A 25,729-nucleotide genomic window follows, 5' to 3' on the forward strand; every position below is an offset into this window, starting at 1 on the left:
CTTGGAAACGCAAGTGTAATTACTGTAGGTTTGCATTAGGAGGGCTTGAGAGGAAATATTGACCCACAGTAACACTTACAATAAGCTAATGTCAGGAGATGGAGAGTAGCACGTATTGTGAATCACTATCAAAATGTGTGACCTGGTCTCAATGATATGGGTTCAAGTCAAGCCAATTACAGTTCTGTAAACCTAATTCACAGATCACATTTGTCTCAAAAAATCCAATACAGCATGCATTGTGCTGTGTTGACAAAGCTAAAATCCCTAAGTCATACAATCTAATGGATCACAGTATTCTGTGTAAAACCAGAAAGCAGAAGAGTTTGATTCACAGAGTATTCGGAGCCAGATTTACCCAATGCAGGATCCCAAATGTCGTTCAGTACAGAGCAACATCTACCTGCTGTCCTGCTGCTTTCACATCACAGAGTACTAATGGACCAATGTCTACTTGATATACTCATCCTCCCTAGGCACATGCCTGTGGGTTGTAAACCATGGTCAACTAGAGAGAGGGAGAGAGAGAGAGAGAGAGAGAGAGAGAGTGAGATATGTCCCCTGTTATATTTGAACATTTGAAGAGACTTAAACATACAGTTCAAGAATACATTTACACATTGTTTATGTTGGACAAAAAAACACGTTCCGCCTCCCTGTCACATTTATCGTCCCGTAAACCAGCTTGTGCATCAAGTTGATGCAATGCAAATGGAGGGAGCTAGATTAGACCTACTTTTTTACAGCGCTTGTGCACTGATGTGAGAAGGCGCTTCATAACTTAGAAAAAGGATGTTTTATCAGTTTGTTTATAAACGTTCGCATATCTTAACTGATGATCCAATTACTGAAGGGGTGTGTGCAAAAATAGTACATGTAAATGTAAGTTCTTAGTCATCAAATGGAGCTATTCAATTCAATTTTGTTTGCAATTAAATTTCATTTACAGTATCAAATCATAAGAGTTATCTCAAGACACTTTACAAAAAGAGTGGGTCTAGACCACCCTCTATAATTTATAGCGATGTGTTTTAGTTACCGGCAAGAATTGCAAGAATTGATGATTCTTTATGAGATATTGTGTAAGTGGCTGATATGAGTCAGTGATGCTGTGCTGAACAGGGAAGAGGCTGGTGACTAACAGTGGTGTTGTAAGGCCCTTTTCTTTGGACAGAGAAGGATCAGAGAAGGACACACACATGAGCGCTCACGTGCACATCCTTTTCTTCTTTGGTTTTCCTTTCTCTCTGTCAGTGATCCAGGGAAAGTGTCTGTTGTCTCCTGTTCTCATCTTCCAATAATGAGTAACTGTTCAGTGTCAACAAGAGCCCCTCAGACCCCAGTGTGTGTGTGTGTGTGTGTGTGTGTGTGTGTGTGTGTGTGTGTGTGTGTGTGTGTGTGTGTGTGTGTGTGTGTTTGTGCACAAGCAGGTCGTTGTACTGTCAGTACATAAAAGCCCCTGGCTGCGGCATACTCACAGGAGATTACTGTTTAATATAAAGAATCTGTTAATCTGATGATATTTTTGTTTTTACATCAGTGCTCATCCTCCTTAACGAGGATTAAGCAAGAAGACAAAATTAAGAAAGGCCTTCTTTGAGCTCATTGTGTGTGTTGTGTTCCTATGGTAACCAGCAGAGAGCAGTGTGGAGTCATGGAAATGGGAACTGAAATGAAAGCTCAGCTACAGAATTTGTGGTTTGTCATCATCTGAAAGAAAAAGCTAAATTTTTATAGGAAAATGTTGATAAACATAAATTGTGACATTATACCTTAATTTAGCATCCAATAAATTAATAAAGTACATTTACTCCAGTACTTCACTGAAGTAGGATTTTAATACTCCTACTTCTACTTTACTTGGGAATTTCCATTTTATATCACCTCATACTTCTACTTTACCATATTTCTGAGATATTGTACTTTTTACTTCTCTACATTTCTCTGACAACTATAGCTACTTTCTTTTCAGCTTACACATACAAAACATTGGTTCAGCCTCTAAAATATAATGCAATTTTGTTTTATAAATTAAATGAGCCAATACATAAAGTTATTAGAATTAGTTGCACCTCAACAAGCTACAACTATGAAAAGATGCTTTCACAATAGCACATTTGTGTTTTTACTTTTCATTGTGGTATTGTACTTTTACTCTGCTTTGAAAGTTTTGGGATACATCTTCTCCCAATAGTTTTTTTTACAGATTCTACTCAGTTATCCAGTATTTACTACTGCGTCCAATAGAGACGTCTCCTTGCGAGGGCCACTGTTTGTGTGAGAAACAGAACAACAGAAAGGTTTTGTTTGTGTTGACCCAGACTAAAGGGATCTTGTGGGTATATGTGTGTGTGTGTGTGTGTGTGTGTGTGTTGTCAGAGTTTAGAGAGCCTTACCTTCCCAGCTGTGTAAACCAATGCTGGCCTCTCTGTGACTGCTTCAGCACACTCTGACTCTAGCAGAGAAGAAAAGCAAGAAAAGTGATTTCTTGAACTTAAATTTTACTCAACAATGAAAACAAATTGTTCTGACAGGTAATAATCAATGTGAGAGTTTGGGCGCAGTAAATAGAAAGGAATGGATTCGTGTTCTGGCTGTTTTCTATGCTCCATCCCTCCCATCTATCACTGTTAAAAGAGCTTTGGCATCAGTCAAGTGATGACCCACCAAACTGGGGTAAAGGGCAGTGAAGTGAAGTGATTGAGGTCTTCTAGAAAAGGAGCTCATAACAACAGAGAGAGGAAATGAAAGAAGGAGGGGGAGAGGAAGGCAGAGAGCGGAGGCCAGTTCACGGGAAGTCCATCCAGACAGCAGAAAGACAAGGCGGCGTGTTCACTCACTCTTCCTGACTGTCGCGCTCCCATTCATTCCCAGCAGTCACTCAGAGAGTCATGGTCAAATGACTGATTTTTCCTCTTCAGTCACTTCGGCTGAACTTGATTTATCTGGTCTGATTACAAAGGCATTTTAATGTTTGATGTTTTTTATCCATAGCATCCACCCATGAGTCACTGCTAAATATAAATGTACTTTAGGAGTCTCTTTGCATTTTTGTGTGGTGAGGAATTGTGTCATGTTGAGCCAGAGTGAAGGTTTGAATCACGACCGCAACATAACTTCTGTCTCAGGAGAGGCTACGTGATGCCGCAGCAGGGTTTTCTCTTTGGTGCTGAGCTGTCGGTGATTGAAAGAGGACTCCACTGGTGTGTTTGCGAGTGGTGGAAGACGTGTTAGCGTAGTGGTGAGAGATTCTTATTTGTAGGTGGCCACTAGACATAAAGGATTACAGGCTTAATGCTAAACAACGTATTTTATTAGTTTTATAAACGTTTTTGTTGTTGTTGTGAAATCTTCCTGTCATCCAAGAAAAAGTAACCAGTTTTGACACAAGATCAATATTTCCCTCTGAAATGTAATACAGTATAGAAGTATGGTAAAGTAAAAAGTATATTTTAGCATAACGTAAAACATAGAACATCAAAATTGTTGTTTCTATTAAATACAGAGTGTGTGTGTGTTTGTGTGTGTGTTTGTGTGTGTGTGTGTGTGTGTGTGTGTGTGTGTGTGTGTGTGTCCAGGTTCCTCAGCCATGGAGCAACTTCCCCGGATGTTTTTTTCACATTGTTGTTTTTCCAATGGCTGTTGATTTACCTGAGAAAACAGGATGCAAAGTCTAAGTACATGCTGCAGCTTCTGACTGTAGGAAGCAACTTTCTTCACACTTTGTATAATATTAACCGCTGAATTGACATCTAACATCTTCAGTGTGTTTGTGTGTGTGTGCGTGTGTGTGTGTGTGTGTTGTGTGTGTGTGTGTGTGTGTGTCGGAGCACTGCTTGGTCCCAGATAATCCTCTCTCCTCAGCAACTGCAGTGTTTTACACATGACTGGTTGTTATACCCTGAGCTCGATGAAAATCACACACACACACACACACACGCACACACACATACACACGCTCTACAATTGTTACACATTTAATATGGTTTCACCTTTGCCCTGCTGTCAGAAATGTCACCAAGCCGTACTGCTTAGCAGAGCGCTGAATCAGTAACTTTATGAAGCCATCTGCACATACAAACCTAAATGTGGTGTTAAGTTACTGTAATACAAACACGAAGTCAGTGTATTTTAAAACACAGGATGTGTGACAAATATATTATATTATATAGTGACAAATTTGAAAAGAAGGAAGTGATTTGAAATGGTGGGGACTTTTGGCAGCAACGACAATTACTCAGAACACTGAGAATAAGATTTGCATTTTGTTTGAAGTTTCAATGAGTGCAGTTAGGATTCAGCACTTCATAAAAGAGGGCAAAAGTCCATTTATCATTGAAAATATCAGCTGTTGTTAGTAGTTCTTGGAACCTCTTCCATAACATCCTCCTCTCTATCACAGCTTTCCTGCCTTTCTTTCCTTTTCTTCACATTCTTCCACAGTCAAGCTCTCCTCAGTCAGAGGGTAGATTTTTAATTAGTGGGCTGGGCCACCGAGTTATAATCCCTCCCCTTTTGTCCAGGATGAATGTAGGGGGAGAGAGAGAGGGAGAGAGAGAGAGAGAGAGAGGGAGAGAGAGGGAGAGAGAGAGACAATAGATTTGAATCATTCATGTGGTTGAGAGCTGTTGGTAAGTCAAGTTCCAGGCATGCAGGCAGAGGAAGATAAAAAAAAACAGAAGAGGGGAAGATAGGAACTTGTGGTGGGGGAGACAGAAGAGAAACAAGACGGGGGAAGACTGAGGTGGACAACTTGGGAGGAGAGTTATCATTGGTGACACCTCTGAGCTGAAGACAAGTCGAGTCCACAAGCAGACTAAGAAGATAAGAGGAGGTGAGCGAAACATCAAGAATGACAATCCAGAATTAAAGGAGCCCCTAAATCAGAACCTGAATCTGTCAATCCCCACTCCAGATCTCTATTGATTCCACTGAAGAAGTCTCCATTGACCCTGCCATCCAGACCGGAGAATGCCTTGCTATCCCTGTCGACCCTGCCGCTGATCCAGGCTGTCAGCATGATCTCCCACTACCCTCTGGCCACCCTGATGCCCTGGCAGGGGTCCAACCACCACTACCCAGACCTGGACTGCACCTTACTGCCAGAGGGGGAAGGAGGTGTCACCCTTCAGAGGTACCAGCCTCGCTTCCCAGAGAGCAGCCCCCGTCACTGGGTCAGTACATTGCAAAACAATCAGTTTTTTTATTTATTTATGGGAAGCCTAGGGTACTTCCAGTCTTCTGAAACAATCTGGCATATGTTAGCCTTTGCCTGCATGACCCTCCTGTGCTTTCTGTTGTTTGGAGTAGGTTTGTTTAGTGTCAAATGTCCGTTGTGATAGATTCAAGGATGGGAATGGGGAGTAAAGTGGAAAGTGTTTGGTGCAGTAAAATGAATACGATTAAGAGTAAAAAAACAATTCACTGAGAAAAGAAGCTTGGAATTATAAACATTTAAAGATGTGCAGTGAGAGGCAGAGAGATTGTGCAGTGTGTGGGACTCCTCCAAGGTCTTTTTGTTGGATATCTGTGGTGATAGTGTGTGTTCTGATGTGAACATGAGAAACAATGGCGATTGAGTACAAATAGCACCAGATCTGCAGCTTTTCTGCACTCAGCATTTCTGGTGGTAACATGGACAGCTAACTGCTGGTGGCGCAAACCGGGGTTCACGCTTCCTACATAAAACAGATAATAATACAGTGTATGGTACAGTAAGTGAGGGTCAAATCAAAATGAAGTGATTGGCTTGCCATTTCTCTCAATTTATTGCATTTCAGTTCCTCTGTTTGACCTTGACTTACTGAACGTTTATGCAATAAGTCGACAACTCATAATAAAATAACGCAAACTAGGCAGTGACCTTTGGTGGCACAGATGGGAGAACAGCTGACCTCTTGTGCAAAGCACTAATTCCCTGTAACTACTGCATATTGGTCACTGTGTGTGCGTGTGTGTGTGTGTATATGAGCACAATTTTGCTGACTGGTCACAGAGTTCACGGTAGAGGAATTACTCACTTTACTTCAGAACCCAAACACCATAATGACTTTAATATGTGTCAGCCATTAGTAGATTATGATAAAAATGTGGCTTACATTACACTTCATGTCAACGTACATGCATTCATGTTTATTTGCCTCTATCTAATTTGTGTGTGAGGTTGCAGATTCTCCAAAGCAGCATGATTAACAGAAAACGACCTGCAGCGACAGCTTATTCCTGCTTAGTTGTGGCCTAATTGTTTGCATGTGCGCACATGTGGTATTGGGTCTAAAGTGAAAATATTTTTGGTTTTTACATCTGGCATGTTGAAATTTAGTCATTACAGACACTGAGGTCAGAAAAATAGCTTACTAAAGTGTCCCTGAGCAAGACACTGAACCCCACCTGCTCCAGTGTGGATATTTTGTGACAGCAACAAAGAAAAGTTGAACCCCAAAACCCCATTATGAGAATAACATGTGTTTTGATTCTCTTCGTTGGGAGAGCATCCTCTGCATCTGATGCCCTGGCTGACATGTCCTTTGTGTTTTTGCAGCATTGAGTTGTGATTGCCCTCACAGCTTTAGACTGGGGACAATAAGGGCAATTATATAGAGTGGTAAACACCCTCAATAAAGTTATAAAAGAATAAACAAAACCATCAGGGGGTTATTATACAAGACCAAGTGTAGCAAGTGTCTCTTTTCTTGTGATAAAAAGCTATACTTGCATGACCTCTCCACGTGTTATTTCGTCACTCCAACAGTTGCTGGCTCCCGCTGGCTTGGAGGAGACTTTGCCTTTACTGCTGTCAGGTGTTCCTCAGTCCCCGTCAGTCAACTAGTTGCCTACCTGAATAAGGTTATGAAACCATGTCAGTCACATAAGGCAGTGATTGGACTCATACCCTCCTTGTAATCACCCTGCTGTGCAGTTACAGGCAGCTGTCAGGTCCACAGTTCAGGTCAGAGATGAGTGCTGAGGTGTCAATCTCTATCAGCAGTGTGACTCCCACATGAACACACACGATTGTTCAGACAAACGGTCAGGGTTAACAGGTAGATTAAGCAACTGACATTATTAATAATGAAACACAAAGTATAAACTGAGAAAATAAAAAAGCATATTTTCAATATAACTATTCCGATGGTGCAAGATAGTGTCACTTGTAGGAATAACAAAGGACTTGACCGGATTTAAACCCAGTTGCACAGAAGTGAGAGTGTTAACGAATGCACACATGTCAGTGTGTTATCACAGGACATTTTACTGCATTTTGGAAATGTTCTTTTACACTTGTCTCGCTTCATCAGTGATAAGGCAATGTAATTAAGCCGATTAAAACTCCAATAGAGGGAATATTAGCTGCTACCTCACACCCGTTTTGGCTTACAACAACCAGCAGGGTTGTTAAATAACCTCCGTGGGCCATTTGCTGGAAATGCAGAAGTGTTTTTATATAAGGAACACAGGGACAAAGGAAGGGGGGGGGGGGGGGGGGGGGGGGGGGGGGGGGGGGGGGGGGGGGGGGGGCAGATCATTTTGATGATGGCTTGTTTTCCATTGAAAAAAGTAAGAAAGCTGAGTTAGCACTCCTCCTTCCTCTTCACTTTTTGAACAGAGAAGTGCACGTTTCATGCTGATGCTCAGTGACGTCTCAGTGTTTCCTAAAGTTTTGATCCTCGCTCGTCATTTGTTTCGATGATTGCTCAGAGTGATTCCTTCATCAGGCTAAGACTAGTTCTGTAGCTTCGGACCAGCTAATTTCCTGTAAATTACTTTAAAACCGTACGGGTTTCAGTAGTGCAGTTCTGTAATGTTTATACAATATCTATGCATTTTACACGTTTCTATGTGACACAGTTGGGAAAGCCCCATTCAGGGAAAAAGAAAAGAACTGGGCTTTATTGATTAACCCAGTAAGCACTGACAATACAAAACACAAGTAGAGGGCCGATAATGTACTTGAGTGCTTTCTTTTTGTTTAAAATTGCACAATTCACAAACTACCACAGTTCTCTTTCTCCAAATCCGGGTTTCCATCATTCCCTTTCATTCAGTCCACCACTTAAGATGATGTTTACACACTTGGGTGACCCCCAGCGTGCAGGGTGTCTACTGGCCTGCAGCTTTGTAGAGGCACATATTGTGATCTTGGGCCTAATTAGATCACATAATAGGACTGATGTGAAAAGTCAATACTGCTGGCATTGTCCCTGTCACCCGAGCGTCCATCCTAGAGCAACAACACCACAGGAACAGCTTGCTTAACTGGGGCAGAAACTCATATGGAGATGGGTGTGTGTGTGTGTGTGTGTGTGTGTGTGTGTGTGTGTGTGTGTGTGTGTGTGTGTGTGTGTGTGTGTGTGTGTGTGTGTGTGTGTGTGCGTGTGTGTGTGTCCGTGTGTTTAGGGGTGGGTTGGTAGTAGGCAGAAGTCAATATGTGCTGCAGCACCATCTTTGATTTGGTTTGTTTTTATGGTTTGGCAGCTCTGTGACACACACACTAACTCCTCTACTCCTTTTCCCGCTCAGGCAGGGCTTGCAGTATTAGCCAGGACGCATGACTGGGATCAAGCTGGCACCGTGATGTGTGTATTAGCATGTGTGTGTTTGAGAGAGAGAGAGAGAGAGAGAGAAAGAGTGTGTGCGTGTGTGTGTGTGTGTGTGTGTGTGTGTGTGTGTGTGTGTGTGTGTGTGTGTGTGTATGGCAGTGGTGTGTAAAGCTGGAGGCGTTGTTATTAATATGAGCACTCACACATTCTGTATGTCAGGAGGTTACTAACTATAATAACTCTACTGAGGTTAAACGTGATGATAAACAAATAAATACAATAACTTTAGAACAGGAAATACATCCTGTATTTGATTAACCAGAAGCATACAGTTTTATTGTGACTTTATACAGTGTTTAATCTGTCCATATTGTTCCGCCAGAGTAAACATCTTATATTTTGGTCGTTGTTACGGTAACAGCGGTGCCGTCAATGCTTGTTATTGTGCTACTGCCTCTTTTGTGTGCGTTGTTGTGGACAGTTTCATTTCCTACAATGCACATCCTTCATTTGATTTAACACTAATAGAACTACAGACCTCAGAATTAAAAATTGGAAGGATGGTTAAAGCAAGTGTGATTTTTGCACATTCTGATGTGATGGATTTGCAGTCTGATGTGTAGTTTTTGTGGGTTTTGGCGAGGCAGCAGTTGTTACCAGGCTGTGTCCATCTTCATTGATGCTGTGTGGTGTTTTTGTTGTATATGTGACAAATTTAGGGTAGCGCGTATCTGTCGGGCAACAGATGGTCCATCTCTCATTAACGCGAAGGGGGTGGGGTGGGGGGGTGCAGACAGACAACCGAGCCAGTCCAGACCAATTCATGCAAGGCTTAGCAGGGCTTAGATCTAGAGGGGGGTCAGGGTTGGGGCCGCATGAAGGGGGTTGTGTGTGTGTGTGTGTGTGTGTGTTTGTGCTGGGAATTTATTGTAACTCTCCTAAATGCTGAGACACCTCAAAGTACCTTAACTACCAGCATACCATCTGAGTCATAATAGCTACGGAGAGGATTACCCTCGCTTTACGATCCGACCCACCCCATGTGGAGGCTGTTATGAGAACAATAAGTCTGTTTCACAATTTCTAATAGCAGAAAAATCTCTGTACATAAATATGATTTGGGTGGTTTGGTGTTAATAAAACTTTGAGCAACTTTTCCTTGAAGCGTGTCTTGGTTTGCCGGGTCAGCTGTGTTTATGTGGAGTGTGGAGGAGGTGGATGATGAGGAGGAGGAGGAAGGGTCTCACGCTGAAGCCCGCGACTTTACTGGAAACTAATGATGTCACCCATCCAGAGAGAGAAAAAAGAGGGAGAGCTCAACAACAGCCAGGACAATAGATCTGAGGGGAGTAGATGCATGACATAAGAGAAGGAGAGAGGCAGACAGAGCTTTAATGTGGCTGTTTGAACAAAAGGGGTTCAGTTGACCGAAGGAGAGACAGAAACAGAGACAGAGAAAAAGAAAATTCAGCTGTGTGGGCTGTGTGAGAAGACCTGACATGTCCTTATCCAACTGCATTTTCATTGTTGCTACTTCTGGATCCACAGACACTCATCTGCTGATCTGTTGCCTCTTCAAATAACTATCACATAAGCTTGTGCACTTGTTAAGTGCTTTGCCCCTGCTTCCCTGCTCTCAAATGACCCTTTTAAGCTACTTTGATTGTCTCATTCATTGGTTTTATTGAGCCCACGCCATAAATCCAGCCTCTTGGGTTTTGTTGCTCTGGCCTGGTCTGGCTAAAACCTCTGCTGACTCTGGATAAATACAGCGGTTTATGAACTCTGCCCTCTACTGGGCAGAATGCGTTGAAAACACAAACCCACCAACCACACACAAACATACAGTGAGACGCACTGAGTGTGTGCATACCCATGCATATTGAAAGATGAATGTGGAAACAGTATGGATGTACTGAGACTTTTGGTCCAGAAATGGTAGCAGATAAAGATCCTTTCCATTTAAAATTTTACGCAATGACTTTCCACTGGAGCCACAGCTGATACTCCTCTCCCTGGACGACACGATGAGTCTCCTCTGTTTACTTGTTTCCAGCAGAAAAGAAAGCAGGGCGTCTCTTTCCGGTCTGAAATATGAAATCACTCTTTTTCTGGAATAGTGCATGATGGTCCTGTTGCATCATGCATATCTTTCAACAAGTATGGATCCTCTCAGTTTCTGGCTGTGTGAACTCTCCCCCTCTGTCTCTGTCTCTCCCTTTAACACTCCCAACAGAGATAATGTCCTTTCAAGTTAATCTCAACTTGTCTTACATTTTCTTTGACACATGACCTTCTTATCTTGGATGTAAACACTGAGACATTACACATGCTGCCCAGAACCACCAGCCCCACCAATGTCCTCCTGTGTGTCTGTGGTTTGGTTCTTTTTTTCAGTATTGGGATTCCTGAGGTTTTTGGTTCTCTCCTGCTCATTCTACTTGCTTTAAGAAATCCCTTTTCCTCCTCTCTTCTCATCCTTTTATTTTCTACCATGCTTCAGACCAGAGAAGCTCCCCAGCCACTCAGGTATGAGGACAGCAGGCTGGCTGGAGTCAGGAGGCAGGAGACAGGAAGTGGGAGATTTCCTGGAATGTGCGTTCTTTCCCCACAGTGGTGCAATAACAGTGCGAGTGGTGCTCCTCCTGTTTTTGTCCCCTTTCTGTCTATACTGTAGCTTCGTGTTCTGACTGTGTGGAACAGGGATAAGAGCATGATTGGAAAGTTCAATAATAGCAGGAACCAAATGTGAAAAAAACTGCTCAGTGTAATTTTACGTCATTCCAAGAAAAGGGAGCAATGGTATGAGGATTGGTCCGTCTTACAGTGGTGGAACAACATGTGTAATATTTGATAAATATTAGAAACTGAAGACACATTCTCTTTAACCTTTACATTCAGGAATTCTGATTCCAAGAGAGATGGATGCCTTTGTCTTTTGAGATTCTTGTACTCAACTTGAGTATTTCTATTCTATACTGCTGCATTTTTCTTCTTTAGAGGAAAGTTTCCGCTATATTTATTTAATAGCTACTGTACCATAGTTTCTGAGTTACTTTGCACAGATACAGATACAAGAACTTGGCCTGAGTTATGGAAATAACCAAATTAACACCCCTGTCATTTTATGTCAACTTTGGCATTCATAAAGACTTGATGAGACAAGCAGCTTGAATTGTCTGGCACCACAAAGTGATGATAAGACTCCGGGAAGTCACTGCTTCTGTTCAATAAATAGTTCATGATGTAACTCTGTAAAACCACAGCTTGTCACTTTCACATTTTGGTTTTTGGACAGATTAAGCGAATTAGTTTTATTGAGGGAGCTTTGGAGGCGCTGGTAGGTGGATTTTGTTACCTTTGGAGCTAGGCTAGCTGGTTCCCCCTGTTTCCAGTCTTTATGATAAGCTAAGCCAACCGCCTGCTTGCTCCAGCTTCATATTTAGTATACAAAGTGGTATTGACCTTCTCATCTAACTCTTGGCATTAAAGTGTATAAGTGTATTTCCCAACATGTTCCCAAGTCTTTCTTTAACTTGTCCTTAAGGTCTTGAGACTGACTTGGACCAAAATACCTAAAAACAGCTACTGACATTTCCTGAAATGTAGCCACCTATTCCTTAAGCTACAACAGGCCTTAGAATCTCTTCTGATGCAGCCCATTAGGATGATAATATGAGGACGCATTAACGGACCTGGACTCCAGCGAAAAAGAAGAAATTTCCCGTTTTGATCTTATGTTTAAAGATGTGCGCACTGATGTGCTCATCCATCATTTGGCAGCTGTCACCTTTGTCTAATGTGTTGTTTGCGCTGAGATGTGACATCATTCCAACTATGAGACCAACACTACAATCCCCCCGGGGCTAAGCTGGAGGTCGTTTGGGGTTGCGACCTTCCCACTGCCCCTCTGGGCTTCCCAGAGACCCAAGTGTACACCAGGGCAGCTCGGCCTGGGAACTGGAGCCCGGCCAGATATGCAGCCTGAGGAACAGTCAACGAGAAGAAAACCTGATGAAACATGTGATTACCACACACAGAGATACACTGACGGAGATGTACATTGGGCTTCCCTGGCCTTTTAGTGACCTGCAAGCATTGATGCCAAAAGTGAGGACCTTGTCTGTGTGGGTGAATTCTGCTTCATGGCATGGTGTGTGACAGCCAGTGACGCTGTGTGTGACGTTGGGGTTACGTGTTGGTGTTATGGGAGCCAGAAACATCACGTACATACACACACACACATTGTAAAAAGGGACCACAGTAGTTCTTGCCATCTCACCCACTGAGCCAGATGACAATAAGCATCATAACATTCCCACTGTATCCTGACTACAGGTCAGTAGTTTAATTATTTCATCAGCCGACTAAATGGACCAGTAAATGTATGAACCACTGCTTGCTCACATTTGATATATGTTCACGATACGACTTTGCACAAAAAGACCACTCACAAAGTCAACGCTTGATTCATATCTTCCTGTTTATTCACACAAGTGGGCTGTTTGAGTACGTGTGCAAGCCCATTCACAGTGGAACAGTGTGGTCATTCTCACACTCAGCCTATTCTGCTCTCCTGTCACTGACAATGCACAGTACTGGTGACGGACTCTACGGCCTTCCTTGCATTGTCCCACGCTGGGGCCGTGAGGCGGCAGCTGCTTCACTCACAAGACAGCTACTCAGTTCATCCACTCATCTGAAATCTGCATGTTAACATTACAGTAATATGTTACTGATGATAAACAGGCTGGTAAACTATAGCCGGGTTAATGACCCAAAGAAGCCTCTGATTTGTTAAAGGGAAAGTCCACCAATTACACTTGCAAGTCAGTTTACAGGTGACTGGGAGCACTACTAGCAGCGCTTAAATGTTAAAAACAATGTTTTAAGTGCCAGTATGCTGAAATCTATTTACTGATATAGGGGGGAAGACAAGCATACGTTGACACTATTGATGGAAACAAAAATATAAACAATGAACAACGAGAAAAATTTGCCTGGATTGATGAAAATAAATGACCAAAAATGCACACCCACCTCTCCTACGGGAGAATTGTCCAGCATGGATGGATGAGGGTGGCAAAAGGAATGCACAGTGGGGATCATAGAAGAAAAAATAGAGAAGGGACCTTGAACTTGAACTTAACAGATACACAGTGTACATAATAGAGTTGGAAGTCTTCCTAGTCAGATGTTAACTATTTGGATAAGACTTCCAGCCCTCATCGCTGCTTGAGTTCTGCTTGACACCTGCATCTCTGATCAAACTTTCACCAGTTGAATTGCATTGTCGGCAATCTAGGCTCCAGGTTTTTTTTTTTCATTTATTTTTTCTCATAATAACAAGCTGAGCAAAACAAACACAACATAACCCCAATAAAAGAAGTATAGAAATAACAACACAAGACGCATCGTATGGATTTCTGTTGACATGGTTTTATAACCTCCATTAACGCATTACAAAAATCAGTCATGAGTGATCAGATTTTCATAGAACTGAGATTTATGATTCCTGTGTATTGGGGCATTGCGTAAACAAAACTCACAACCCTACGTCTGAGCGCGCACATTGTTTGGTGTGATGGAGGGCGGACAGAAAGGGGGGAGGAGTTTAAACGAGGCTGTTGTTAGTGCAGGAGGAGGAGCGGTTTGGTCATTCAGTAGAAGAAGGAGCCTGCTGACAGACAGAAGAGCAGGATTTAGAGTTTGGAGTTGGGCAAAACTGTGTGTGGTGAGAAAGAAGACATTTCTCAGCGAGGATCTGGGATTTGAAAGGAACGCGTATTCTTCTTCTTTCCTTGGCGGATTATTCCCGAGCTCTGATGCTGTCCCCGGATCATGAAAGAAACGCTCACCATGAAATTCGCCTGGAAAAGTAAAATGGTAAAAACAAAACAAAAACACTCTCATGCTTTTCCATCCTGTGCTGTGTTGTTGGATTTGTGGTTTTGTGAGGGGAGGGAGAGAAAGGGAGAAAAGCTGAAGGGAGGGGGGGGAGAATGGGGGAGTTTGTAGGCTTGGGAAAGTAGCGGATAAAGGGGAGAAGAGGAGGAGGGGAACAGTTGAACATTTTATTTTGATTGTTTTGTACTGGGTCTTAAAACCAGTTTAACCTACATTGTTGGTGCGTAAAGATGTCGCCCGAATTTTGGAAACGTGGGAGAGGGGAGATAAAATAGAAAATCCCCTGTCGACTCCGACAAAATATGATCTCGATCCATTAACCCTCCCCTCCCTGATGGTGGATATGAAAACTTTTGTCTGAGGGCCCGCAGCGAAACAGAGAGGCGACACTTGGCGAGGCCCCGGGGCCACCAGTGTCTCTCTACGGGTCCCAGCTGCGTCCAGGCGAGAATAACACAAAAGCCCACAGGTCAGCGCCAACTGTTGTTGTTATTTTGGGAGTATTGTTTCTCACCCATCTGATAGACAGATTAGCACTATTTGAGCTTAGATGGTGTGCTATTTGCACTCCTTAGTGTCCACCTCGTGCACTGTTTGAGCATCTACTTGGGAAATGATCCAAGTTAGTGCAGAGAGTAAACAACTTATCTCCTGTTTACCTGAGTACCCAGGCTCATGCTGTGCTCTCTGTAAAGGCATCCCTGTTGGCTGTGCAGTGTTTCTGGCCTGTATTCTCTGGTGAATAGAAATATCACAGTGACAGGCTGTTTTGATTCCAATTTCCATGCAACCTCGTGGAACTTTGTCTCACAATAAGCCCCAAACTTGTAGCACAAAGCGAGCAGAGCCTTTTTTTTAAAACCCTGCTCTGAAAAACATCTCCAGTTCTGTGGCTGACAAAAAGCAGGCTGTGTGTGCAGACTGTGAACTCAGCATCCCGGGCCGGCCAGCACAGTGACCTCCAGCTATTGTTTTGGGAGTGTGTGGACTGCATGACTCATGCACTGATGTATTTATCTGTCTCTGCGCCAGCCGTCCAGCCAGCAGCAGCCAGAGAGAGAGAGAGATATGCACTTACTAGGTCGCTGACCTATAGACGAGATGCTGAACTGGGTAGAGGATGGACATAAGGACATGTTTTGGACAAATACAGCTTGTGACATGTTACAACAACACAAACATACTTACTGGTTTCATCTGCCAGAGGTGGTTAAAAGCCTTCTCCTCCCTTTCTCGCTCTTTGTGTTTTCTGCTTTGGGGTTTCTTTTCATTTCAGCATCACATGTTTCTGTTCAAACCCAAACACGGCTCAGTCATGGCTGAGTGCCACCGGCCGTCCATTGAGCTTGTTAATGGCGACTTTGACCCTTGACTTGTTTTCTGGCAGCCCTTCTGTTTGGGGAATAGTGTGGACTTGAGTTTGTAAAAAAGTGGGGACGTGTGTGTGTGAGACTTGGCCATGATACTGCATGCGTGGTGTTTATATTTGGCCAGTCCCTCTCTTTTGCTGTCTCTGCCTCATTTGTCTTTCTCCATATGTTGATGTCTCAGCATATCTTGGGCTTTTTGTGCACACTCTTCTCAGAACAGGACTTTTGTATTTTGATCTCACTCTGCTCCCTCTGTTTTCTTTTATCCACTCGGCTGTCTGTCAGGGATTTATAACCAGAGGCAGACACAGTACATATGGAGCAAGACGAGCACAAATCGATTTAGGGTTATGAGCTGATCTAATTGGGGTTTGTGCTCTCATTTGTAATCAAGCTCTCCTGCCATGTTTTGTTTTATTATGTATGGGTTTGTTTGAGAGACACGGCTCTTATCTCCAGCATGTTGAGCTCCAGTGCCGCGGTCCAGCTCTGACCTCACGTCGGACAGAAGGGGACACGGTGAAAGAGATGGATTGGGAATGAAAGAGGGAGTAAAGACAGGGAGGGAGTCCTGGCAGGCTGCGGTGGTGGGGGTTGGGGAGTTCTTGATGTTTTTTCTGCACTTACAGTCCTTATTTTACTAGTTTGTTTGAGTGTTGTGGTCGTGTTTCTTTGTTCTTCTCTGATGCTTCCTTCTGCTTTTCTCAAAGATGTTTAAAAAAAACAAAAACAAAACTCAGTTCCTATTTTATTCAACTATTGAAATGACAAGGTAGCTCTGCAGTCTTCACCTATTTACAGGAAGTTGTTATATCTTTTCCTATCCTGAACGTATCCTCTCCTGTCTTCTGGAGGCTTTCAACATTTTCCCTCCTACTCTCTCATTGCAGAGCTCGGTGCAGGACTGGGGGGAGGAAGTCGAGGAAGGAGCCATCTACAATGTGACACTGAAGAGAGTTCAGATTCAGCAGGCCGCCAACAAGGGAGCAAGATGGCTAGGGGTGAGTAGGCCCGCCTGATGTTTCCTAGTGGGCCAGAATCACAGCACATGAAGCCTTTTCAAAGAACAAGTCAAGCTCCAAAGCCTCACCGAAACCGATTATACAAATGAAAACCTGATGCTGCTTTTTCCACTCTATTAACCTGTTAAAGTGTGAACTGCAGATTTTATACTTAAAGTGGAATGGTCTCTCCCTTGGAATGTATCAAGTGTAGATGGTTTTAGAAAAGCTATTTAGTGTTCCGACTGCTGATCATAGAAAGAGAACCTAATCTCTATTATCTAAACCAATGGCGTCTTTCAATAGTAGGGCGTCACGCCATTGTGTTCCTCCAGGGCTGTTGTTTTTAACATTTGAGCTATAAATCTCCCAATGTGGACAACACCTTTTTAGCTGCTTGCTAAAAATCAACAGTTTTACCAGACTTGGACTGTTTAGCCAAAGCATGTGATTTCCTGACTTAGCGGCTGCCAACAAAACTTCTCGCTCCCCTCTAAAGTACTGTTTTATAAAGAAAACACAAAAAGAAATGCTGGTATGGCTAAAAAGGAGTATTAAAGGCTTTTCCTTGAGTTGTGCATTTTTTCAGTGCATATAAAGCATTGCTTTTTCCCTCCAGTGTGTTGTTTATATCAGCATAATAAGATGTTGTACGGTATATTATTATACTGCGCAGAAAGGCCAATTAGAGCATTATCCCGAGTTTCTCTGGTGTGTGTGTGTGTTTTTTTTTTCTCACGAAGGAATGCATTAACCCAGCACAATAGAAATTACTGCCTTTGTTTACAAGAAACAAATCAGGCTTTCGTGTTGTTGGTTTGTTTGTGTCACTGTTGTCTCTTTGTGCTTTTGGCGCATAAAAGAAGAAATAGTTAACAGCTCTGAGGCTTTAAGAGTGATGTATTGACAACGGCATGAGCTGCCAACTGTATTCCAGCTAATTAAAACAACATAGGCACTTTATACAGAGCTGTCTATTGAGTCGAGTAGATAAGAGAGTGATCCTTGTTGAGGCATCTGTATATTTACTATACACCGTCAGTTGTCGGGGAATAACAGCAATTACTGTACAATCAGTGGGATTGTTTAGTTGTGTGTGTGTGTATGTGTGTGCGTGCGCGTGGTAAAATCCTAGCCTGTGTGTGGGACTGTACAGCGGGTCCCCTCACGGAGATGAATAATGGTATTTCTTGTTGTACTGAGTTATCAGAGGGGACTTGGCTGTGCTGCTGTCCTCCTCTCTGTCTGGAGGGACGGTGGAGGAGGGGTCTGCTGTGATTAGAAGCAGATTGGAGCGTTTCCTGTTGTAGCATGCTAACTTCACCAAGGTCTCTTTCCGTGTCTGTGCCACCTCTCGCTCCCTGTCTGTTTTGTAACGGCGGAGTCTATTTCCCTGTGGACACAATGGTCGGACACATCTGGAGAAATCAGAATTAAATATAGGTTGGGATTGTCCTTACCGTTTCCTCCATCTTTGTTTTGTAATTAATTGTTTCACTACTAATTGGAGGAGACAATGCAAGAACACTTTCTGTGTGAACAGACAGTAAGTCTTATCTTATTTTTAAGCTTAACTGACAAATTATTTGATGTTCCCTTTTGGAGATGACAAGTGTTAACCTCTGATGCATTCAAAGTCAAACAAAGCAGATAAAAGCTTATTCCATCCTGTGAAGGGCTCATTGGAGAAGTAGGATCTGGTCTCAAATGCAAGTCTCCTTCAAAGCCAATCCAAGGCACACTATAGGGTTTGTGAAAAAATGAAATGCTTTTGTTTTACATGGCAATATGCATTTAAAATGACCAACGTGTTGCGACCGACATAGGTTTTCATCAGGATCCAAAGCAGATAAAAGCATTTGGAAGTCCCAGCCAAGTCATTGCGGTGCATAATGGCGCTCCTCAGTTCAATTCCCACTGGTTTAACAGTGTAAAAATATGTGTTGCATGCACGTTTAGGCGGAGGGGGATCGTCTACCTCCCGGCCACACGGTGAGCCAGCTGGAGACTTGCAAAATCCGAAGTATTCGTGCTGGAACACTGGAGCGTCTGGTGGAGACGTTATTGACAGCGTTTGGAGACAACGACCTCACCTACACCTCCATCTTCCTGTCCACCTACAGAGCCTTCACCAGCACAAGGACTGTACTGCAGCTACTGCTAGACAGGTAGGGCTGGAGTGTAGTGTTGCAAAAAATGCAAAATAATGCATTGACTGTTAACGTTTAAGAGGTTTTGAATATCTCCTTATTTTTTTGTTGCAGGTATGGAAGTGTGGAGGAAAAGGAGCAAGGCACAGGCAGATGCAAAGGCTCTGAAGCCCATGGAGCCATCAGAAGGTGAGATACATTTATCTGTACCAGTTCCATATGGATGGCTTTCAGTAGATTTCAGCAGTATTGTTGACCTCTCACACCTTTCCCTCGATCATTGCCAGCTCTCTTAACACAACCCTTTCCCTACTGTCTCCACAGTGCCTTGGCCTCTATCCTGCGTGCCTGGCTGGACCAGTGTCCTGAAGACTTCCAGGAGCCGCCCGACTACCCATGTCTTCACAGGCTGATGGACTACCTGCGCAAGGCCCTGCCAGGCTCGGAGGCTCTTAGACGGGCAGAGGGTCTGCTGGAGCAACTGCAGAGTCAGGCCAGCACGGAGGACACTGATGGTAACTAACGCTCTTTACACTCTTTTAAAAACTTTTTTTCATCATAAGTATTTCCTCCGAATCAAATCATCTGTGTTTTCCTGCTTTTAGCTGGTTTCCACGGCAACAGTTCTTTCTGCCTTGGGGAAGAGGAGGAAGTAGAGATCGAGGTCCAGGAGGACTTCCTGTCGTTTGAGGCCGAACTGGTGGCGGAGCAGCTGACCTACATGGATGCTGTGAGTGGAGGGAAATGAGAGATGGAAACGTGTGTTGTGTAGCAGGGAAAGGTTAGGCAGGTTACATCCCTGCGTTGTTTCGTCAGTGTCGTCGTACTAACGTCAGCCTGTTCTCCTGCTCTAGCTGCTGTTTAAAAAGGTTGTGCCCCACCACTGCCTGGGCTCCATCTGGTCTCAGAGGGATAAGAAGCACAACAAGCACAGCGCCCCCACCATTCGAGCCACCATTACGCAGTTTAATGCTGTGGCGGCCTGCGTGGTCAGCACAGTGCTGAAACACCGACAGATCAGACCGCATGTCAGAGCGCGAGTCATCCAGCGCTGGATAGACATCGCTCAGGTTGGCAGAACAACACACAAATTTCATCTATAAACCTACAACAAAATGGGTCATGTTGTGACTTTTCTCGTGCTAATTGTCTCCCAACAGGAGTGTCGAATACGCAAAAACTTCTCGTCCCTGCGCGCCATTGTCTCTGCGCTGCAGTCCAACCCTCTGTACAGGCTGAAAAGGGCATGGGCCTGTGTGCACAAGTAAGTCTTGGTGGAAGAATCATCTTTGAGATTTTTTATTTTGGACATGTTTGTCCTTTACCATTAGCTAACATGAATCTCTGCTTCACACAGAGACAGCATGCAGACGTTTGAGGAACTGTCGGACATTTTCTCTGATCACAACAACTACCTGACCAGCAGAGAGCTCCTCATGAGGGTGAGTGTTAACTTTAACATGTATCTAATATCTGAAGGATTTGCAAAATTATGAATTAGTCAATTTAGTATCCTCTGTATAAAGGGAATCCCAGTTTTAAATGAATTAGACGACTTCATCTGGATGTCTTAAAAACATTCCTTCATTCACTGGTGAGATGCTGGAGGGCTGAAGCTGCTGTTTTCTTTGCTCTACAGGAAGGCACTTCAAAGTTTGCCAGTCTGGAGAGTTGTGCCAAGGAGCACCAGAAACGCACCCACAAGAGACTACAGTTGCAGAAGGAAATGGTGAGACAAAGACTGGTGCAATAAGAGCTTCTGCGACAAAGGCCAGACAAGCGGAGCGTTTTTCAAAGAGAGTTAAAACCGAGTTTTATAATTAAAAAACAACACATTCCTCTAAAGCAATGTACAGTATGATGAAGCCACATGCTTAAGCTTTGTTTACTTAGTGCACCATGTGCTGTGCTTACATTAAGCCTGTGTTGTATTTTACAAAACCCACCCTAGCATCTGTAAATCACAGGGACCACAGTGGAAATTAGTCTCTGGCTTTATTGTGGCATCCTTTTAAGTATTTATTAAAACCAAGTGTTTATCTCCGCAGGGAGCTATGCAAGGAACGATACCGTACTTGGGGACCTTTCTAACCGACCTGACCATGCTGGATACAGCTCTCCCTGACATAGTAGAGGTAAGAAAAAATCCATAGCCACCTGGTGAATGTGTGTGTGTGTGTGTTTCAGAGCATGTGTCTGCAATTTTACACAACTCTTCAGATCTGAGGGTCTATCTGTCTAACTGCTGTCAGAAACTGGCGTGTAAGTTTCCATGAGTGCATGAGGAATTTTGTCGGGCCGTTTTTGGAGCGGTCCACCTAATGCTGTTTGTCTAAGCAGCCGCTGGTATGTGATGTCCATGATCTGACAGCATGCTCTTTGTGTCCTCCACAGGGTGGTCTTAACAACTTTGAGAAGAGACGCAGGGTGAGTGTAGCTGCAAGCGGCCTCCTCTGACATGATCATACCACGACAATTACCACGTGAAGAGGTTGGCTGACATGTGCCACGAGTTTGAAGGCCAAACGGTACTAACGGTGATGGCTTTCTCTCTGTCTCTGCAGGAGTTTGAGGTGATCGCTCAGATAAAGATGCTCCAGTCGGCCTGCAACAGCTACTGTCTGGCTCCAGACTCGGCTTTCCTCCGCTGGTTTAAGAGCCAGGTTCTGCTCAGTGAGGAGGAGAGGTACTGCTGCTTTACTAAGAATTCAGTCTTTCTTAATTGCACCTTTATCCATTAGATAACAGGCAAATTGGTGCATGAGGTCATGGTCTGTTGGACCTATTGTTCACAAACCCACAATAGAAGCTACTTTCTGTCCTTTCTCCATGCCTCTCCCTGCTGTTTCTATGTTGTGTCTTCACTCCCTACTGATCTATTGTGCTTGTTGCTTTTGCTCTGTTAACTGTCTTCTCATCCCTCCTTCTCTTGTCCTCACTGACTTTCTCTCTCTCCCTCTCCCTCTCTCTCTCTCTCTCTCTCTCTCTCTCTCTCTCTCTCTCTCTCTCTCTCTCTCTCTCTCTCTCTCTCTCTCTCTCCCACTTAGAAACAATGCTTCTTAAAACCAACAGCACATGATTTGCCAACTTTTTATGCTGTCTAAGGTTGATTATCAGTGTTCTTCTCTTGCAGCTACGCCTTGTCCTGTGAAATTGAAGGTCTCGGTGACAGCAGTCCGACCTCACCTAAACCTCGAAAAAGCATGGTGAAGAGACTCAGCCTGTGAGTACATCTGGGAAAAAAACATGTTAATAGAGCCTAATGGAGAGGGTCTAGTTTTAAATGTAAAGTATAGAATACTTTCTTTGGCTAAGATAGTCACACAGTCATATTTAAGCACTGAATTGCTGTGACCTTTATTTACTTTTGTTGTCTAATAACTGACTTCCGCTACTTTCCAGGCTGTTTCTTGGACCAGACAATAATACAGCCAGTTCTCCAGTCCGAGAGACGCCGCGCTCGCCTCCTACTGGCAGCTCCGGGGAGAGCATGGACTCAGTGAGTGTGTCCTCCAATGACTCCAGCAGCCCGTCGGACAGCGAGGGCCTCACCCCCACCCACACCTCCGACTCCCAGCAAAACAAGGTGGGCTACAACGCTAAATAAAATGTGATTATTTTGATCAGACTTAGGGACCGTATGAAAATGATTGGTCTGGGGAGGGGGCTGAACTTTGTTTCACTTTTTCAAAAAGCAAGGCCTTCTCCAGTGTTATTGATGCACTTTTTTGAACCCCACCCCAGTGAACGACTGAGAAAAACAAAAAATTGTAACCCCCTGTCCAAAATACCTCCAAAATAATTTTTTTGCACAACGCACTTGTTACTAACAAAAATTGCACAGAGAAACCACAAGTAAGATATGTCTTTGTTCGGTCTTGTAGGAAAGCAATATTGAGCCTTCTACCTCATTGTTGTTTGATAATAAAAGTAGCCCTAATCATTCTGAAATCGAGAAAACAGATGTATTACACAAGTTGCACACAGTTGATATTTTATTTACAACAAGTCTCAATAGGAAAGACTAAAATATAATTTTGGAATAAGAGAGAATGCCCTTTACTGCTCTTACAAAAGTATTGACAACCTTCCTTTTAGCAAAAAATAAAACAAAATACACTACCTTTTTCTCGTGTTAAGAAAATGGTTTGTATGAAAAACAATTATTATATTTATCTCTTTTGAGCCTTGCACATGTCACTTTATTCCCGTATTTTCAAGTCTTGTTTCCTCTCGCCTCAAATAGCTGCAAATGGATGATCAGAATATAGTTATGTGCAATTGTAGTTTGTATAAAATGATCCTATGATGATTTTGTGTATCTTTATTTAACTTATGCTTATTTGTTTCCTCAGCTTTCAGAATCCTCCTCTTGTAATTCACTCCACTCCATGGACACCAGCTCGTCGACAGCCAGTGTCTCCATGACTCCTGCATCTCCCTCACTCCCTGGGCCCCCCTGCACCCACAGACGCTCCATCTCCCTCACACCCCTGTCCCCCAGCTCCCTGAGTCAAAGCCCAGCTTATAACACCCAGGCCCAAGATGCATGCATCATAAGAGTCAGTCTGGAGCATGGCAACGGGAATCTCTACAAGAGCATATTGGTAAATAAATATGTGTTTGTGTTCCTGTTTGAGTCAGAGGCCCTTGGTTTACTCACAATATATGTAAAACCCTGTATGAGTATATATATTTTTTTTGTCCATTCCCTAAATAGTTGACAAATCAAGACAAGACTCCGGCTGTAATTTCTAGAGCCATGGCTAAGCACAACCTGGAGGTGGAGCCAGAGGAGGGATACGAACTGGTACAAGTCATCTCTGAGGAGAGAGGTACAAACCATGGCTTTACTTTTAAATTTAGCCTCGTTCATATTTTTTTCTTCATGCTATTTCTGTGGTTCTTGAGGATTTTAAATGATTGTGTTCTATACAGGTATATCTTTTTCATTATTCAGACCTCCATTTCTCTCGAACAGAGGGAGCTAGCTCCGTGTTGGGCTTTCCAAAAACTGTAATAAAACATGCTTCACATTATCTGTCATACAGTAAAATCCCAAGGTATACAGTCATATATTTACAGTGAATACAGGAAGCAGAAGCTGTCGCAGCAGTTACTGTATAACACTTATTACTAAACACCCTTTGTATTTGCAATTCAGCATTTTAATTATTGTAATTTTTTTTCCACTGATCAGCTGTTTTACAAACCACAACAAGCTGTGTATTGCTGACTAAAAAGTATAATAGCAGCAACAAAAGCGGGAGCCAAAACCATACTCACAACCCCCCCACCCACATACCTTTTTATCTCCTTTCAGAACTGGTGATCCCAGATAATGCCAACGTCTTTTACGCCATGAACACTTCGGCTAACTTTGACTTCCTGCTGCGGGTGCGAGGCGCAGCGAGTCGGCCGGTCCAGCTGCGAAGCCGGTGTAGCTCCACACTCCCTCGCGCCCAGCACCGCTCCAGCCTGTCGCTTAGACTCAGCAAGGTCACACTGTGACCCCAGACCACGGGGAACCAGCAGATTGCCCTTACATCCCTAATCCTGGATGATACAGGGCATGGACTCGATGTGAACTGTTGTGTTTTACAAAAGGAGGCTGGAGGGAACCATGGATGAGGAGCTCCGGTGGATTCAAGAAGGAACAGATGGAGGTTTTTTTAGACTTTTTTAAGACCTCCACTTTGACTTTAATCTTGCCAGTTGAGCCTCACCCAGAACTGTGCCATCCCTTCCTGTCCTTTGTCCAGCCCTTATTTGGAACATGGATGTGTACTGTGACTGCTGTGCCAGTGGGACTTGCCTTTTGACTAGTGATGCCTGTGATAGAGTGGAACAGTGACTCCTTTTGGCCTCGGCTCTTTCCAAAAACAGGTTTTTTTGCACATGTAATGGGAGCAGACCAAACTCGACCTCCAACAGTATTCTGATATTGAATGAAATTGTTTTTGTCCTGTGATATCTATGTAGCTGAACATGTACTGTTCTGATAATAGAAGTGTGATGAATGCAGACAGAGAAGACGGATGGTGAAATAGAAGGAGAAGTGGACTGTGGTTCCAATCTTGTTGCCTTTAATTGATGAATGAATGGACTTTTGATAGTATTCTGAATGATATTAATGAATTAATTGATTGACAGGAGCTATGATGTCCTTCTTTCTCCTAGTTGGGCATGTTTACCTGCCATGTCCGGCTCGTGCACTGTGTGTGTCCAGCCCCTCTCCTATTGTGAGCTGTGTGACGAATGTTGCGTGCATTCTGATTGGTTCCATTACTTGGTTTTAACAAGTCCTTGGCAATTATTGAAATGGCCTTACCTGCCCTATCTTTAGGGTGTAGAGATGACATTTGTGTTGCGTTCTATTCCAGAAAGACTTTTCCTCACATTTTCAGAATTTTATTGAAATAAAGAATGAAGATTTTAGATTTACATAAGGACAGAGAGGAGAATGAAGTGACTTCCTGGAGTAGAAAATACCAACGTGTCTCAAACTGATGCATACTTGTACCTCTTTGCCCCTCATTATATGAACTACAGAGTTGCACTTGTCAGTTGGTCGGGAATGCCAGTGGGATGTGAAAACCGAAAAGTGAACAAGCCACTCTGTAAGTGGTTTTCTCCCTCTTCACTAAATGAATTACTATTTTTGTTTGTAATTGTTGCTTTTTATATGTTTTTGTAACACATGTCAGGCCAGCAATGTATGAGAAATGAAGTAAATGTTATCGAATTCAGTGTCATATATA

At 43.3% G+C, this 25,729-nt stretch overlaps 1 protein-coding gene across 3 annotated transcripts; it reads left to right on the plus strand.

Annotated features, from left to right (window-relative positions):
* The first annotated feature begins 4,578 nt into the window (after positions 1-4,578).
* rgl1 (ral guanine nucleotide dissociation stimulator-like 1) lies at positions 4,579-25,729 on the plus strand. 3 transcript variants are annotated; one of them, XM_034882421.1, is made up of 19 exons: positions 4,579-4,834; positions 4,916-5,174; positions 16,708-16,818; positions 18,778-18,986; positions 19,083-19,157; positions 19,293-19,483; positions 19,574-19,698; positions 19,823-20,038; positions 20,129-20,232; positions 20,326-20,410; positions 20,608-20,697; positions 21,017-21,103; positions 21,363-21,395; positions 21,533-21,654; positions 22,102-22,191; positions 22,371-22,554; positions 23,324-23,575; positions 23,689-23,803; positions 24,292-25,729. In XM_034882421.1, the coding sequence occupies exons 2-19, from the start codon at positions 5,019-5,021 to the stop codon at positions 24,477-24,479; spliced, it is 2,433 nt and encodes an 810-aa protein (XP_034738312.1). In that variant the 5' UTR covers positions 4,579-4,834; positions 4,916-5,018; the 3' UTR covers positions 24,480-25,729. The 3 variants fall into 3 exon arrangements, with proteins under 3 accessions (XP_034738312.1, XP_034738311.1, XP_034738313.1); XM_034882420.1 differs by having other exon boundaries at positions 4,589-5,174; XM_034882422.1 differs by lacking the exons at positions 4,579-4,834; positions 4,916-5,174 and adding an exon at positions 14,197-14,426.

This window comes from Etheostoma cragini, chromosome 9, assembly GCF_013103735.1.
Source record: "Etheostoma cragini isolate CJK2018 chromosome 9, CSU_Ecrag_1.0, whole genome shotgun sequence".
NCBI lineage: Eukaryota > Metazoa > Chordata > Actinopteri > Perciformes > Percidae > Etheostoma > Etheostoma cragini.